Here is an 18,232-nt window from a genome sequence, read left to right as displayed (position 1 = left end):
TGGTGAAGCAGTATAGCATAGTCATTACAAGAAAGACTCTGGAGTTGGACAGGATATGGATACTGGATCCTTCATTTACTTGCTTTTGTGACCCCAAACAAATCATTCTGTGCCTGTTTACGGATCTGAAATATGGGATGAAAATAATGGTAGGGCTCTTCATAGGATTATTGGAAAAAGCAGATGAGTTTATCTTTCAAGCCTGACCCATAGAAAGTGCTTTTGTTATGACTGTAAAGTCTGACACCTGAAATAAGATAATGGAATATAAGACACTATGTTTTGTATTTTTAGGATGCTAAAGAGCAGTTAAGCCCTTTGGAAACAACAATGGAGAAATTCCAGCAGGAAAAAGAAGAATTAATCGACAAAAAAAATAAAAGTAACAAAATAGCCCAGGATAAAGTAAGATTTCACTTATATTTTTATTATCAAATACATATATTAAACTTAATGTTCAGAGAACACGTCAGACAGTAGCATTTCATATGAAATTAAAAACATGGTAAGGTAAATAGTATTTTCAGATTTGTGACATAATCGACATTAAAAATTCTTGTTAGACTAAAGATTAATTGCAACAATGTGGATGGAACTAGAGGGTATTATGCTGAGCAGAATAACTCAATCAGAGAAAGACAGTTATCATATGATCTCACTGATATATGGAATTTGAGAAACATGGCAGAGGATCATAGGGGAAGAGAGGAAAAGATGAAACCAGAAGAAACCAGAGAGAGAGACAAACCATAAGAGACTCTTAACCTCAGGAAACAAACTGAGGGTTGCTGAGTGGAGGGTCTGGGAGGGATCGGGTGGCTGGGTGATGGACATTGGGGAGGTATGTGCTATGGTGAGCACTGTGAATTGTGTAAGACTGATGAATCACGGACCTGTATCCCTGAAACAAGTAATATATTATGTTAATTTAAAAATTAATTTAAAAAGAATAAAGATTCAAATTATTTTGCTTCTTAATCTAAAATAGAAGTTGAGAAGAGAGACTATTTAATCCCGTCCCATAGATGATAAAGGGAATTGTCTCAGATTATAAAATTTGATGGTGATAGAAAGTGGAACCCAAAGCTCCAGCTTCCAAGCCACTGTTCCACTGTGCTTGCCTATTAAGTTTTTGTTACCTGAAAATGTATTTTTCCTTGGCAATAAATCTTACATGCCCTGGTCCCAACCAAGTGTATAAACATAAGAATTAAATAAATACTAAAATATTTTTCCACAGATGAATGATATCAAAGAAAAGGTTAAAAATATTCATGGTTATATGAAAGACATTGAGAATTATATTCAAGATGGGAAAGATGACTATAAGAAGGTAATTTAAAACTTAAAATTATTATTTGTTTATACTTTTATTTCTTGTGCTTAAAGAATTTTCTTTTTTGTAGCAAAAAGAAAATGAACTTAATAAAGTAATAGCTCAACTAAATGAATATGAGAAACACAAAGAAAATATAAATAAAGACATGGGAATCATGAGACAAGATATCGATACACAGAAGGTAGGTCTTTTTTGCTAGTTGCTTATGATATCACTTAGACCAATAACATTCTTCTATTTATGTTTTAATTTCTACTTTTGTTTTCAATAGATCCAATAAGTAGAAATATATACAGTAGAGCAAAGCAATTCTAATAATATAACCTTTTCTTCCTTTTTTCCTATTTTATTTTTAATAAAAGACCCATTTAGTAAAGTTTAAACGTAGAAGTTTTTATTTATTTACTTAGTTTAGAGAGAGTGTGAGCAGGCTAGAGGAGGAACTGGGGTTGGAGGGGGAGAATCTTAAGCAGGCTCCATGTCCAGCATGGAGCCCAGTGCAGGGCTTAAGCTCTTGCACATGAGATCATGACCTGAGCCAAAACCAAGAGTCAGACGCTTAACTGATTGAGCCACCCAGGTGCCCCAAAGCTAATTTTAAATATAAATATTTAAACATAAAAAGTTTAAATTAAAATTCTCCTTTCTGCCTTGTCTCAGCTCACTCCTAGATGTCATTATGTTAACAGTTTTTTGTTTGTTTTCAAAGAAGTTTCTTGGGGTGCCTGGGAGGTTCAGTCATTAAGTGTCTGGCTTTGGCCCAGGTCTTGATCCCAGGGTCCTGCTTAGTGGAAGACCTGCTTCTCCCTCTCCCACTCCCCCTGCTTGTGTTCCCTCTCTTGCTGTTTCTCTCTGTCAAATAAATAAAATCTTAAAAAGAAATTTCTTACTCTTATTAGCAGGTAGAGAGATCAGTAATATATCCTGTGTATATGTATATTTACTTATATGTATGAGATCATACCATTCATATTCTGCACCTTGCTTTTTTCACTTAATGCAGTTTGATCTTATATATCAAGTCAACTCACAGATCTACCACATTCTTTTTTTTTTTAAAGATTTTATTTATTTATTTGACCGAGACAGATCACAAGTAGACAGAGAGAGAGAGGGAAGCAGGCTCCTCACCGAGCAGAGAGCCCAATGCGGAACTCGATCCCAGGACCCTGAGATCACAACCCGAGCCGAAGGCAGAGGCTCAATCCACTGAGCCACCCAGGCGCCCCTCTTTTTTTTTTTTTTTTTTTTTAAATAATTTTGTATACTTACACTAAGAGTTCATGACTTTTTTAAGATTATTTATTTGCCAGAGAAATAGCACAAGCAGGGGGAGCACCAGAGGGGGAGGGAGAAGCAGCTTTTCACTGAACAGGGAGCCCAGTGCAGGGCTCGATCCCAGGACCCTGGGATCATGACCTGAGCCAAAGGCAGGTGCTTAACTGAGTGAGCCACCCAGGCACCCCACTATATTGTTTTTAATGATCATGAAATACTCTGCTTTGTGGGTGTGCCAGAAATTGATCACTTTTTTCTTACTGCAGATGGTGGCAATGAATATCCTACATACATATCTCTATTTTTTCTTTCTTTTCTTAATGTGAGATAAAAATCACACAGAACAAGGATGGTGGTATAATAATCCCAGAAGTTGTAAGTAAAATATCTATATATTTCCAGTCATTTTTTCAGTTGATTCCTATATCATTTTCCCTATTAAGGAAATTAATTTCTGCCAGTATAAATCACTGAGAAAGTATTTTCAGCATTCCTTTTGTAAGCATGATAGTTAATGTCTTTACACCATTTCTGTATTCCTGCTGTATTAACAAAATTTGCTATATGAACGCTTTAATCATTTAGTTATAAATGCTGGTTTAAAATCTGTTTGAAAATTAGCTGTATCAGCTGTCTGCAGGGCCCCTGACCATAGTGCCAGGTTTCAGATACATAAATATTAGTCAAAAGTAAATTTCTGCCATCTAGATGTGCCTGGCTGGGTCAGTTGGTGGAGCGTGCAGGTCCTGAGCTCATAAGTTCAAGTCCCATGATGGGTGTAGATCACTTAAAAAAATTTTTTTTTTACTTTTTAAAATTTTTTGTTTTTTTAAGATTTATTTATTTGAGAGAGAGAGAGAGAGAACACATGAATGGGAAGGGCAGAGGGAGAGAGGATCTCAAGCAGACTCCACAGAAAGCACAGAGCCCACTACCGGACTCAGTCTCACCACCCCGAGGTCATGTTTGACCTGAGCCGAAATAATGAGTCGGACGCTTAACCTACTGTGCTACCCAGGCACCCCAAGTTTTTATTTATTTTTAAGTAATCTCTACACCCAACGTGGAGCTCAAACTCATAATCCCTAGATCAAGAGTTACATGTTCCACCAACTGAGCCAGCCAGGTGGCCCCCAAAAATAAAATCTTTAAAAAAAAAAAATCTCTGCCATGTAATGAATGGTAAGTAACTATAAATTTATGATGGCATGTGTAACAAGATACTTAGTTATTCCTCGCTTATATATTGGTTGTCAGTTTAAAAATCACAGTCTACGGGGCACCTGGGTGTCTCAGTGGGTTAAAGCCTCTGCCTTCAGCTCAGGTCATGATCCCAGGGTCCTGGGACTGAGCCCCACATTGGGCTCTCTGCTCAGCAGGGAGCCTGCTTCCCCCTCTCTCCCTGCCTGCCTCTCTGCCTACTTGAGATCTCTCTCTCTCTTTCTCTCTGTCAAATAAATAAATAAAAGAAATTTAAAATTGTTTAAAAAAATTAAATAAAAATCACAGTCTACAAATCAATAGTGTGTCTCCATGTATAAACTTATACAGAGAGGGGCACCTGGGTGGCTCAGTGGGTTAAAGCCTCTGCCTTCAGCTCAGGTCATGATCCCAGGGTTCTGGGATCGAGCCACACATTGGGCTCTCTGCTCAGCGGGGAGCCTGCTTCCTCCTCTCTCTCTGCCTGCCTCTCTGCCTACTTGCGATCTCTGTCTGTGAAATAAATAAATAAAATCTTAAAAAAAAAAAAAACTTATACAGAGATTATTAAGATTTACCCACCTGTGACCCTTTTCAAGTTGATGGTCTAAACTTCATGGATCTGATTGTTATTAGTTGACCTGTAATCTCCTTTGTTCTAGAAATGATTTAATAAGTTATATACATAGAGCAATGCCAAATAACATTTTAATTTAGTGGAAAAATGAGACAATGTGGAAATGAGGACAAGAAAGTAAAACAAGAAGAGAAGTATATAAAATGTAGCCCATGAAATGTGATGCTTGCTAAAGATTCTAGTAGTCACATGAGGATAGGAATAGGATAGGATGGGAATAGGATAGGAATAGAATAGGATAGGAAGTCACAAGTCACAGTTAGTTAAGATTTACATTGTTTCAGAGCTGAAAGGAATCCAGTTCCCATATTTTAAAAAAAAAAAATTTTTTTTCCCTCTGGAAAAATGTTTCCTGGAAACATTCATGGAAAGGAGGACACTGTGTAGATTAATAACACCAGGTCTTTAACAAACCTCTTGAGGCTTTTTTTCTTTTTCTTTCTTTTTTTTTTGTCTTCCTTCCTTTTTTATTCCCCCCACCCCCAGTGTATTTCAGCATCTTTTCTAATCTTCCATTAATGAGGTTCTTTAGCATACTGTGTGATTGAAGCCTAAAATAAATGTTGGAGTGTTCTAGGGAGCAAAGATTAGCTAGAGGCACCCATCAGAATCACCTGGGTTTACCACTCCTAGGTGTACAACCAAGAAAAATTTTAACATGTTCACATAAAAACTTGTACAAGAGTATTCATAGCAGCATTGTTCACATTAGTTAAAATATGGAAACAACCCAGATGGTCATCAACTGATGAATGGATCAGTGGGGCATATCCATAGGTATTAGGTTCTCTAGAGCAACAGAACCCAACAGGATAGATACGTGTACACAAATTTTTATAAAGTTTATTATAAGGAATTGACTCACATGATTGTGGAGGCTGAGCATTCCCCAGATCTGTAGTTGGCAAGGTGGAGACTCAGGGGACCTGATGGTATATTTCTAGACTGAATGTCAAGGTCTGAGATCCAAGGTTTCAGTTCAAGTCCAAAGGCAAGAAAAGACCACTCTTTCAGCTCATATATTCAGGCAGGAGCAGGTACCTCTTACTCAGTGTTTTTGTTCTATTCAGGTTGTTGTTAATTGATATGAGGCTCACCCACGTTAGGGAGGACAGCCCGTTTTAGTCTCCCAACTCAGATGTTAATTTTATTCAGAAATACCCTCCAAGATACACTCAGAATAATGTTCAACCAAATGTCTGAGCATACTGTGGCCCATCCAAGTCGACATGTAACGTTAACTATCGCATCATAGGAGGGAATATTATACAGCCATGAAAAGGAGTGAAATGGTGATATATGCTACAGCATGAATAAACCTTGAAAACATTATGCTATATGATGAAAGAATCCAATCACAAATGACCACATATTATGCGATTCTTTTTATATGAAATATGAATATCCAAAGGGACAAAAAGCAAATTAGTGTTACCAGGGGTTAGGGGAAAGAGAGAGAAAGGAAATACATTGACTGATAATGTGTACTTGGTTTCTTTTGGGGGTAATAAATGTTCTGGAATTAGTGGTCATGGTTGCACAACATGTGTGTATACTAACCTCTGATTTACACACTTTAAAATGGTGAACTTTATGATGTATCAATTACATCTCAATTTTTTTTTTAAGATTTTATTTGACAGATATCACAAGTAGGCAGAGAGGCAGGCAGAGAGAAGGAAACAGGCTCCCTGCTGAGCAGAGAGCCTGATGCAGGGCTCCATCCCAGGACCCTGAGATCATGACCTGAGCCAAAGGCAGAGGCTTTAACCCACTGAGCCACCCAGGCACCCCACATCTCAAGTTAAAAAAAAAAATCACCTGGGTTAACTAAAACATACATGTCTATGTCTCCATTATAGGCCAATCTCTGGGGCACAGGCTGAAGCAACTATGCCTTGTTAAAGTTCCCCAGGGGTTCTGAAGTATCGGTCACTGACCTAAAGCACTGCAGAACTTTCAGGCCATTCTCTGTAATTAATGGCATTTTTCCCAGCCAGACTTGGTAGAACTTGAACTGCAATCAATTCAGTGTGCTGCTCCATTACAGTTACCTAGAATGCAGCTAATTTTTAGGCTTGCTTTAGGTACCCCACTTCGTATATTAACTGTCATCAGGGCTAAATAACTGGGGTTTATATTTTGAGCCTTACAGTACTTTATTTACATGCTTATGCTCTATGAAATTCAGTCCACAGAATAAGAAATTTGGAAGTTGAATAATCTGCCTTCCTCATTTTTTAGATGAAAGGAACTGGAGGTGACCTGCCTTGCCTGAGGTCACAAAAGTAGTAACAGAAGTAGAACTTGACCCAGCATTGCCACATGGCTAGTGTTACATACAGAGAAACAATTCTGTTGTATGTTAACTGCATCTGGCTTGCTTTCTTCTTTCTCTGATACTTTATATTTTGTAGACTAAATTGGAATTCTCACTGCTTAAAGTACAAGGATAGATTTGACCCAAAAAGCATTTCACTATCAATTACTGAGCTTAGGCACTGTGCTGATTATTTTACATACATGTTCATTCATTTAATCTTCACATCAGCATTATATGTCAAGTGGTATTATTATCACCAGGTTACACATGTTAAGGAAACGGAGGCTCAGAATTTAAGCTCATTTGCTCAAAGTCATCAAATCATCAGCTGTAATGCTGAGTTTTGAGCCAAGTGTACCTAACTTAAAAACTTGTGCTGTTTAACTTGTGCTGTATACTGTCTTTCAAAATGATCATTAAGAGCAACTAGAAGCTGACCTAAAAGAAGAAAGAAAAAAAGAAAGAAACGCCTAGTTTTCTGTTCCTAATAAGAAGTCCAAGTGTAGTCTCCTAGGGACAAATTTTTGAGAGTCACAGCAACTGCAGTGGTACGTGAGGTTGCCTGGCAACAAAAGGATATTTACAACATACCGTTTTAGTTACTTAACTGCCTATAATAATGCCCTTAATAGATGTGTATGGATTTGTATTACTATTTGCAGGAAAACTGAAGGTGACCTTAATGACAGTTTTTTTTAAAAAAGCCCACCTCAGGATAGTGATTCATAGATTGCAAGGTTAAGCATGTTACAGAAGTCCTTGGCTTCCCTTCTGGCCCACCTCCCAAATCCTTACTCCTTAGTAATTCCTGTGCAATTACTGTTGGCAACAAGATTCTACCAAATATTTGCTCCTCCCTCCCACTTCCCACAACACTGGGTTTATTTCAGTTGGAAGGGTTAATGCAGGAGGGTCCTAGTCTCCCCTTTGAGAAGTCTGGACTCTGAACTTGGGATGAGTTTTCTATATTCAGACTTTTATGAGCCAAATCTAGTTCTGCAGGCAGTTTTTTTCCCTGCATTCCGAAGAGTCAACTGATAAACTGTTTCCTGTTTGGCTCTTGACAACATAGTTTATCATCACCAGGAAGGTTACTAAAATAATTCTGTTGGTGTTGCTGCTGCTACATGATGGGTCTCTTTTTAAGGATAGAACTACTCAGAACTAGGCAGCTTCTTATATTTTCAATTGGGAAAGTGCCATCAGGTATGCAGATAGGTATGATCTTTGTGAAACTTCTGACTGCCTTGTGACTGTCACTTGTCAACCTGAAGGTAAAGATGTTATCTGACATGCCTAACAGTATCTCAGCCTTAGCATATGTTAAGAGATAAACACAACTAGGAAAAAAAAGTGAAGTGAGACTTTGATAGTATATTGCCCTTTTGTGATCTTTTACATCAGTAAGCTTTATTGTGGGGTTCCCATGCAAAATGATCCCAATGGGGTATAGGTATAAAATATTAAAACATGACGGGGCACCTGGGTGGCTCAGTGGGTTAAGCTTCTGCCTTCAGCTCAGGTCATGATCTCAGGGTCCTGGGATTGAGTCCAGCATTGGACTCTCCGCTCAGTGGGGAGCCTCTTTCCCACCCCCCTCTCTCTGCCTGCCTCTCTGCCTACTTGTGATCTGTCAAGTAAATAAATAAAATCTTAAAAAAAAATTAAAACATATGGTTACATTCTTCTATTTCATCATTTAAATATCTGTTTTGTGTATTTGTGGGCTGTCCATATTATTCTAAGCCTCAAGATCCCCTCACTCCAGCTTCTCCCTCTTTTGTTTGAGTTTAACCTGATTCTAAGTGAAAGCAAAATTAGTACTGTCTGTCAGCAATTGTGTATTATGAATCACATGTTGGTAACCTGATTATTTTTGTTAACCAATTTGATATTATTTAGATACAAGAGAGATGGCTACAGGATAACCTTACTTTAAGAAAAAGAAATGAGGAACTAAAAGAAGTTGAAGAAGAAAGAAAACAGCATTTGAAGGAAATGGGTCAAATGCAGGTTTTACAAATGAAGAAGTATGTTTTTAAAAGGAGTCTAAATAAAGGCCTTTTTATTGAAATGTGAAGAATACTCAATACCTATTTTTTAAAAGAGAATTTTAGCACCTTTAGGAAGGTGCACAGAATTTTTATACAACCATATGTCATGGCTTTACAAATTGAATTACTGAAGAAGTGATACAGAATTTGTAGTCCTACTGTACTGTTTGGCAGGTTTAAATATGCTGAGTCCCAGATTTCTGCTAGCTTACTTCACAAGATAATGGTTTCAAGTGTAAAGAGCACATACGGCCTGTGGACCATGCCTGGGTCACAGCTTATACAGTGTCTAATACTGCCAGTGGACTTATTGCCAAAGTGATTTGTCATTGGAGACGCATTCTAGATGGTTCCAGTTGTAATTGCATGCCAGCCAGAGCTGCTTGTTTTTTGTTGTTTTTTTTCTTTTAATGATTAGTCCATTACTTCTTTCATCTTTTATTGATACTTACTTTAGTTGCTACCTTTCTGCAACAGCAGAAATGATGTTGTTCATGCCTTGTGTGCCTTAGAGTTACCTTAGGAATTATCTAAGGAACTGATTGATGTTAAGGCACTAGAGCCAAACAGATTTCTTAACTACCTTAGCTAAATACAGGCCCTTCATTCAGCCCTCCCTTATGATTTTCATTTGTTTTCTTGACTTTAAATCTGGATCAAAGAATGCTTAAGTTTTTCTAAATGGCATTTTAATGAAATTTTAATTTACTTGATAAAACCTAACAAATGGTTTAATCTTATGTTATTGTAAGTACTCTTTGTTTAGCTATTTAAAATCTCTTACATATATTGAAGAAATCAGACTTTATAACTGATTTTATAACAAACTTTATAACTGAAGATACAGTCTTCATCTTCATTCTCATTTCTAAAGCATTAGAACATTTTGAGAGCCAGAAAAAAATCCACAGGAAGTTATGACAAAAGCTAGACAAATATCCTAGTTCCTAAGCCTCAGCTCTTTAACATTGAAATGTTAGAGCTCTCAGTGGGAAGTTGAAAGAGTGAAGCTTTTAGAAGATAGTTACAGTTGAAACAACTTATTCTTTGCTACTGAAGACTAAAACCAGATATTTTTTAAATTTCTCCTATGTTTGGCACATAACAGTGATTTTTTTTTTTAATATTCATTCCGACTACTAAGTACAACTGCTCTTTTTCAAATTGTCTTCAACTAGAATGTAACAGAAGTGTCAACAAAACAGATAATATGGCTAGTTCTGTAAGGATGTCCATAAACTGGGGAGCAATACTTAGTAAGAAGGTCCTTAATAAGTAATTATTAAAGGAATAAGATTTTTAATGCACACAAATCTGTATTATCTTGCTAGTTACCAAAAAAGTTTGGGTATTTCACTTTTTTTTAGGCTTGCACTTGTGCAAGTGAAATTTTGTTCTCATAGAGTACAAACCTTTACTAAGTATTACCACAGAAACTAATAGTTTGAGATGAAATTGTATTTCGTCTTTGATGTAGTGTGAACAGGATGATGACATCTATTACTCAGTAAAGTCTCAGCATTGGTAATTGTGCATTTTCCATTCACAATCAGAATTTTGTGAATTTGTAATTTAATCACCAAGAGTACTTTTTTTAGGTTGATGTCCAAAAGTGAGGACCTTGCTCAGTGTTCATGTGTTATGAGAGTTCCTTGTTCAGGACACAGAACTCAGCTGTTCAGAAACCTGGACGCTTCAGAGATTTAAGAAATTTTTCTTTAGTACTAAAGCCTTAAATAAAAAGCAAAGAGAGACTTACATATCTAGAGAGATCGGGCTTTTCCACATCAGGCTGCTAAAAGCTAAAAATGGTCCTTAATTGTCATGTTTACCTTTTATAGTGAACATCAGAAGTTGGAAGAAAAAATAGACAATATAAAAAGAAATCACAGTTTGGCAGTAGGGCGACAGAAAGGTTATGAGGAGGAAATTATTCATTTTAAGAGAGAACTTCGAGAACCTCAATTTCGGGATGCAGAGGAAAAGTACAGGGAAATGCTGATTGTTATGAGAACAACAGAGCTTGTGAACAAGGATCTGGACATTTATTATAAGACCCTTGATCAGTAAGTACTGGACTGGGGATTTGGTTCCCACTGCAGTCAGTATCAACTAGCATCTTTTACTAATATTTTCCTCTTTTTTTTTTGACTCTTTAAATATAGTTAATACATATTAAAGAATGGGAAAACACACATGTATGCTTACTTAAGTTATTAAGTTAAGTTTTACAGCATCTTAATTTTAAGGAGTACTCTTGATACCACCCTGCATAGCCATTCCAAGTACTCTTCCGTTGTCACTAACTGGGGTCCACTTAGATGCTCTTCCTCCTCATCTCTGCTTTCTGTTATTCCATACTCCCTATAACCACTGACACAGATTTTTGCTTTCTATGCTTTGGGGGAAAAAAATCATATGTAGGGTTTTGTTTTATTTTTTGAGCTCTTAAAAACAGTATTCTATGTACTCTCCTAGGAATTGCCTTTTTTGTTTTGTTTTGTATTGTTATACACCTGTTGCTTAGAGCTTTAGTTCATTAATTTTCACTGATGTACAGAATTCTGTCATGGGAATATACGATACTGCATGGTATATGGTCTTTACTAATATAATCTTTGCTGCTAGGAATATTCTTGTGAGGTCTTCTGGAGCAAAGGTATAAGAGATTCTGTAGGTTGTATGTGTAAGTAAAACCTTTTACACTCAATTTTACAAAGTAATGTTAAATTGTCTTCCAAGGTAGTCTTACTAATCTGCACTGCTAGCAGAATGTAAAGATTTTCTCTCATGTATCCTCTGACACTGATTTTGTCAGTTTCTCTCTCTCTCTTTTTTTTTTTAATTAACATGTAATGTATTATTTGCCCCGGGGGTACGAGTCTGTGAATCATCAGTCTTACACAATTCACAGCACTTACCATAGTACATACCTTCCCCAATGTCCATAATCCAGCCACCCTATCCCTACCCCCTTACCCCCCAGCAGCCCTCAGTTTGTTTCCTGAGATTAAGAGTTTCTTATGGTTTGTCTCCCTCCCAATCCCATCTTTTCATTTTTTTTCCCCTCCCTACCATACAACCCCCAGCCCTGCCTCTCAGATTCCTCATATTCTTAATTTTTGTGAATCTGGTGGGTGTACAGTGGTAAACCATTGTTGTCTTCATCGGTAGTCCCCTGATTTCTAATGATGCTGTAAACATCTTTTCATATTTAATCTTGTTTTTCTTCCTTGAAGCATTGGTGTCTTTCATCCATTTTTAATGTCTTACTGGTGGTGGTACTGATCTGCCTGTGTTCTTTATCTCTTCTGCATCCTAATTCTTTTTTAGTTACATGTATTATAAGTATCTTCTCAAGCATTTTATGTTTATCTTTCCACTTCGTTAGTCTTTTATTGAACAGATGTGATTTTTTAAGGTAGTTGAATTTACAAATCTTGTTTAATTAGCTTTTCGTGTCTTAAATCCTTTTCTACTTTTTTTTTTTTTAAGATTTTATTTACTTGATAGAGAGAGACACAGTGAGAGGGAACACAAGCAGGGAGAGTGGGAGAGGGAGAAGCAGGCTTCCTGCTGAGCAGGTAGCCCTATGCAGGGCTCAATCCCAGGACCTGGGGATCATAACCTGAGCTGAAGGCAGATGCTTAACCGACTGAGCCACCCAGGCGCCCCTCTACTGCTATTTTTTCTTCTAAAAGTTTTAGCTTTGCTTTTTACATATAAGTACTTAATCCTAAATTGAATTTTATATACATTGTGAGGTGGGAATCCAGTTTCATTTTTCCCCCAGATAACCAGCCATCCTGGCTGTCGTTCTTGAGTAACTAATCCTTTTCTTAATGATCTGCAGTGTTATTTCCATTACATATCAGAATTCCCTTTGTGTACATACAACAAGTTGGTTCTAGATTTTCTGTTCTATGTCACTAGTCACTTTGTCTAACTCTGCCATTTCTGAGACTGTCTTAATTATTACAATCTTATGATATATTCAGCAAAGCAGAATTTGTTTTTTATTCAGTCTGATCATCTTTGTTTTTTAAAACTGCCCTTTTAGAGCGCCTGGGTGGCTCAGTGGGTTAAAGCCTCTGCCTTCGGCTCAGATCATGATCCCAGGATCCTGGGATCAAGCCCCACATCACGCTCTCTGCTCAGCAGGGAGCCAACTTCTCCCCCTCCCCTCTCTCTGCCTACTTGTGATCTCTGTATGTCAAATAAATAAATAAAATCTTAAAAAAAAAACTGCCCTTTTAATCCATTTTAATTGATAATAGAGTTGAATTTAGTTCTGTTTCCTTTTTTTTTTCAACTTACCTGCCTTCTCTGGTGTTGATTTATTGTTGTTTATTCTTCCTCCCCTTCTTTGGGTTATAAATGATATAGTCTCCTTTAGTTACTTGGTTATTTACCCTTTTTTGCTGTTGTTTTTGTTGAAAGAGAGAGTAAGGGAGGGGTGGGGAGAGGGAGGGGGAGGGAATCTCAAGCAGGCTTGCCAGGCATAGAGCCAGACACGAGGCTCAGTCTCACAACCCTGAGGCCATGACCTGAGCTAAAATCAAGAGTTGGGCACTTAACCAACTGAGACACTCAGATTACCACCCCCCTCACTCCCCACCCCCCCCCCCGCTTTAAATTTTTAATAAATGTATTTGACTTAAAATCAAATGTGTTGATTCTTAGAGAGGTCCTGGAGCAACGTTATCAGCATCACCTTGTAACTTGTTTGAAATGCAAATTCTTAGCCTCCACTTCAGACTGTTGGATCAGAAATGTTGAGGGACAAGGCCCAGCAGGCAGTGCTCTAACAAAACTTCTTGGTGGGGGTGCCTGGGTGGCTCAGTGGTTTAAGGCCTCTGCCTTCAGCTCAGGTCATGGTCTCGGGGTCCTGGGATCGAGCCCCACATTGGGCTCTCTGCTCGGCGGGGAGCCTGCTTCCTCCTCTCTCTCTCTCTCTGCCTGCCTCTCTGCCTACTTGTGATCTCTGTCAAATAAATAAATAAAAAATCTTTAAAAATTTTTTTAAAAAAACTTCTTGGTGATTCTGATGTACATCAAAGTTTTAAAATCATGGTTCTACTGTGCATTGTTTGATCTTCTTCCTGAATACAAATGATCTTGTCTGCTGTGTTTCTGTTGTCTAGTATTTTAGTTTCTCAGTGTTTTTATACCATCTCAAATTAGTAATAATTACTACACTGGTTTCATCCTTGGTGCTTATTTGGATAAACCTTCCTGTTTACCAATTTTTTAAAAATTGTACTCTGTTTCCTTAGGTTTTGTTTCCCTTCCCCATTCCCAAGGTACAGCCCTTACTAATTTTTTTAGTGTAGAATTATTAGTAGTGAAGTCTCTTTCAGTCATAGAAAAGTCTTTGCTCTCAGTCTTGCAGTTTAGCTAGGCATAAGAGTTCTAGATCGAGAGGGTTTTTTTTTTTTTTCCTTTTAGCACTTTGAAAACAGTCCATTTTCTCCTGACTCCTGTTGCTGCTGAAAAATCATTCTAATTATCCCTTTAGAGTAATATGCCTTTGTTTTCTGGTTCTCCTAAGATTTTTCTTTATCTTCATCATCCTGCATTTTTTGTGGGTGCGTCTAGAGATAGGTCTGTTTTCAGTTCTTTTGTTCAGGTACTGTTCATTGATCTGAGGATTGATAGCTTTCATCACTATTAGGAAATTCTCTTATATTATCTTTTCAGATATTATCCTTTCCTCAATTCTCTTTATTCTCCTCCCTTCATTTCTCATCAGACATAAATAAACCTTTTCGTTCCTTCCTCCATAGGCATGCACGTACTGGTAATAAACTCATAAATATTTTCCAGGTCTTTAGCTGCTGTTCATCCTGCCTATTAATAGTTGCCTTTGTTTTGTTTTCTAACTTCTCATTTCTGTAAGTTCTCTTTTTTCTCTTTTCATAAATTGTTTTTTCCTATTTTGTCCTTAGGATTTCAATTTCTTTTATGTCTGTATTCAAATATTCATATTTTATGCTCTTACGTTACCATTTTTTTTATTTCACAGAAGTCTATTTCTTGCTATTGTTTGTGCTAATTCTAATCCCTATTGAATTATTTTTTGTTTTATGCAATGCTTAATTGTAACTTTATCTTTCCTGGTGCTTTTTTTGTTTTTCTGTGAGACTCTTTTAACCTTTTTGTGTGAATGTTCTTCCACATAACAGTTTTGATACTGATCTGCTAGGAGCTCCAGGGATATACTGCCCTGGGTCCAGTTTTTTGTTAATTTTTCAGTTCAGTCTGAAGTATACCAGTAATAAAACACTGAACCTTAAACCCATCCATGTAAGGCATTTGCCCAAGAGTTTGAGTATTCAACTTACTACTTCTCCATTTTTTCATTGAAGGTTGATGATACAGCTCTTAAAGATATAGCTCTTATGTTGGGAGTCAGTTTTAACTCTGTGCCTCACTTGGGTCTTATGCCTCATGTTCTTTCCTGGTTGATAGTACCCAATCTTAAGTTTATGAAAATAATAACCAAATTTAGCTGCAATATCAGATCACACACTGACCGTGCTGGTTTTCAGTCTTTTATTTCCATCACATAGGGATTTTCCTTTATTTCTTATGAATGCAACTGTGAATGTAAAATACTTTTTTAAAAAAATCTTTATCATGTTCCTAGGCATTTGTGGCAGGAGATTTACCAGTTACCTGAGGTTTTGTTTGTTTGTTTTTGTTTTCTGAAAAGGAAAATATCCTCCTCATAGACAGGTTCTCTTTTAAGTTGTTTTCTGGTCAGGAAGTGCGTACTCAATGGACCAGCCTTAAGCAGTGGGATTCAGATCGTAGGGCTCAGGAAGGCAGGAGGACCCTGCTTTCACTATGAGGATTATTTTAGTTAATGATGAAAATAAAGGTGGCTCCAGAATCACCTAGTCATAACTTTGGAATATATAAGTTTGGGAAAGCTCATATTTTAAGACAAGTTGGATTCATTTACTCTGAAAACTGAATGAGCCCATTATGTTAGTCATTTTTTTAAATTAATACTGCCAACATTTTGGATTAAGTTAGAGTTCCAGAATGACTGTTAGGGGGTTATTCCATGGATACATCTTCTATCCTGTTTCTTAGTGAGTGAATAAGTTAACATTACGCAGCTTCCTGGCTCATGGAAATCTATGCATGCACCAAGTAAGAAACTCTTATTTTTTAACCTTTGTGAATGTTGAAACCCCCAAAGTTTCTAGACCCAGCAGTTTAAAGAAATTGAAATTTAAGGCTTTGAAACAACATTAGCAAGACATTATTAAAAAAATCCTTACCAAGTAGACTGTACTTACAGATATTGTCTTTCTTTCTTCCCCTTTTTGCCTTTCATAATTCTTTTTATTCCTTCCAGCTATCTCATAGATGCCTTTAGGAGGCTTTTTTTTAGTTCTTCAGCAATAGATGTTGTGTACCCAATAAACTTAGCAAACTTTTTTAAGCACTAAGGAATAGGAGACCCACTTCTAGTAAGGCAAGTTTATTTTAAGAGACAAGAATCAAAAGGGATTCTATCATTAAAAACTTACTGTATGAAGTAGAATAACTTACATTGGTTGTTACGAAAAATGAATTATTACAAAGTGGGAAATGTTTTTGTAAAAGTTGGTAAGTTCTACTTTTTGAAGCCTCAAAAATCCATAATGCGCTGTTAAAAGTATTTTCTCTGGAGAGTATTTGAATTCAAATATCACTGTTGACAGCTAGCAAATTGTTCAGTTCCTTTTCTATAAAATGGAAATCTTTTTTTTTTAAATATTTTATTTATTTATTTGACAGAGACACAGTGAGAGAGGGAACACAAGCAGGGAGAGTGGGAGAGGGAGAAGCAGGCTTCCTGCTGAGCAGGGAGCCCAATGTGGGACTCAATCCCAGGACCCTGGGATCATGACCTGAGCCAAAGGCAGACGCCTAACAACTGAGCCACCCAGGTGCCCTGGAAAGCTTTTTTTTTTAAGTCAGTTATAGTCACCATTGAGCCAAAGTTGTAAGGGAAACTCAGAGGCCATTTAGTCCAGCTTTCTTTGTCATGTTCCATTCTTTAATATAAATTCTTTTTTTTTTTTTTTAAAGATTTTATTTATTTACTTGTCAGAGAGAGAGAGAGTGAGCACTGGCAGATGGAGGCAGAGGGATAAGCAGGCTCCTTGCCGAGCAAGGAGCCCAATGTGGGACTCGATCCCACGACGCCGGGATCATGACCTGAGCCGAAGGCAGCTGCTTAACCAGCTGAGCCACCCAGGCGTCCCTCTTTAATATAAATTCTTAAACTCTCTATTCCTTACTAGTACTGAGAAACTTAACTTTACTAATAAGAAAATGTAGGTTTCTGTTTCTATTTAAACATTCTTTGAGACAATTTTCAAGGGTGGGAGCTGTACAGAGAGGATGTTAATATCGATTGAATACTTACTGTTTGTTACCCATAATCTTACTGAATTCTTGCATCTACCTTGTAAAGGTCAAGTATTTATCAAAAAGGTTAAGAAGGCTGTCTAGGATTATCCAGGGAAAATTAACTTTGGTGGTGGGAGTAATTGAGGGGTTACTTTAAGCTTTTTTCTAAGTCAGGATCTTCTCTGAGAATGTGTCATTTATGCTGAGACCTGATTGTTGAGAGGGAGCAACATACTCAACAGAAAGCAGAGATGCAAGCCTTCCAGGTGGATAGACCAGCGATGCATAGGCCCCAAGACCAATTCGAACAGAAGGGGTTCAAGTACTAAGAAGGGTAGCGTAGCTAGAATATAGCGAGCAAGGGAATGTGGTCAGAAACAGATGGTTCCAGAGTATGTGGGTGCCCTTGTGGCCTTGGTAAACAATTCGATATTATTCTGTGTTTGATAGAAAGTCCCAAGGGTTTGAAGCAAGGAAGTGATATAATCTGATTCAGGTTTGAAGAAACTGCACTGCTTCCTGTTTGGAGAATGGATTGCAGAGGGGCAAGAGTAGAAACGAGATAGGAAGCTGTTTTCAAAATCCAAGAAATGGTGGAGGGAGGTAGCAGTGGAAATGAAGAGAAGTGGATGGACTCTGCATTTGTTTTGCATATGGAGTTGACTGGCCTTCTTTCTGAATTGAATATAGGTGAGGAAGAGGAAAGAACAAAATCGGAGATTGTTCCTACATACTTTTACTTGAGCAACAGGATGTTGGGGGAGCAAATCGCCATTCCCTGAGATGGCAGGATTTGGGAGGGGAAAAAATAGAGTTTTGTTTTAGACAGTTTAAATATAAGGCACCTGTAGGCATCTCAAGCAGTTAGGTGTGTAATCTAAAATTGAGAAAATAAATTTGGGAATCATCAGCATATATGTAGTATTTAAAGCCACAGAGGGCGGTTACGTGACACAACTGTAGATAGCTGATGAAGTCGGAGAAACATG

General features: G+C 37.3%; 1 protein-coding gene across 1 annotated transcript in view; it reads left to right on the top strand.

The window, feature by feature from the left end:
- The window catches only part of RAD50 (RAD50 double strand break repair protein), a 97,950-nt gene that overhangs the window by 63,103 nt on the left and 16,615 nt on the right, over positions 1-18,232 (top strand). Inside the window, exons 17-21 of the mRNA XM_080803383.1 lie at positions 295-405; positions 1,241-1,333; positions 1,407-1,520; positions 8,680-8,807; positions 10,673-10,897. Coding sequence (XP_080659509.1) covers positions 295-405; positions 1,241-1,333; positions 1,407-1,520; positions 8,680-8,807; positions 10,673-10,897 — 671 coding nt within the window. The remainder of the gene's footprint in view (positions 1-294; positions 406-1,240; positions 1,334-1,406; positions 1,521-8,679; positions 8,808-10,672; positions 10,898-18,232) is intronic.

Source organism: Martes martes, assembly GCF_963455335.1.
Source record: "Martes martes genome assembly, chromosome: 5".
NCBI lineage: Eukaryota > Metazoa > Chordata > Mammalia > Carnivora > Mustelidae > Martes > Martes martes.
This window is presented reverse-complemented; position numbering and strand designations above follow the sequence as displayed.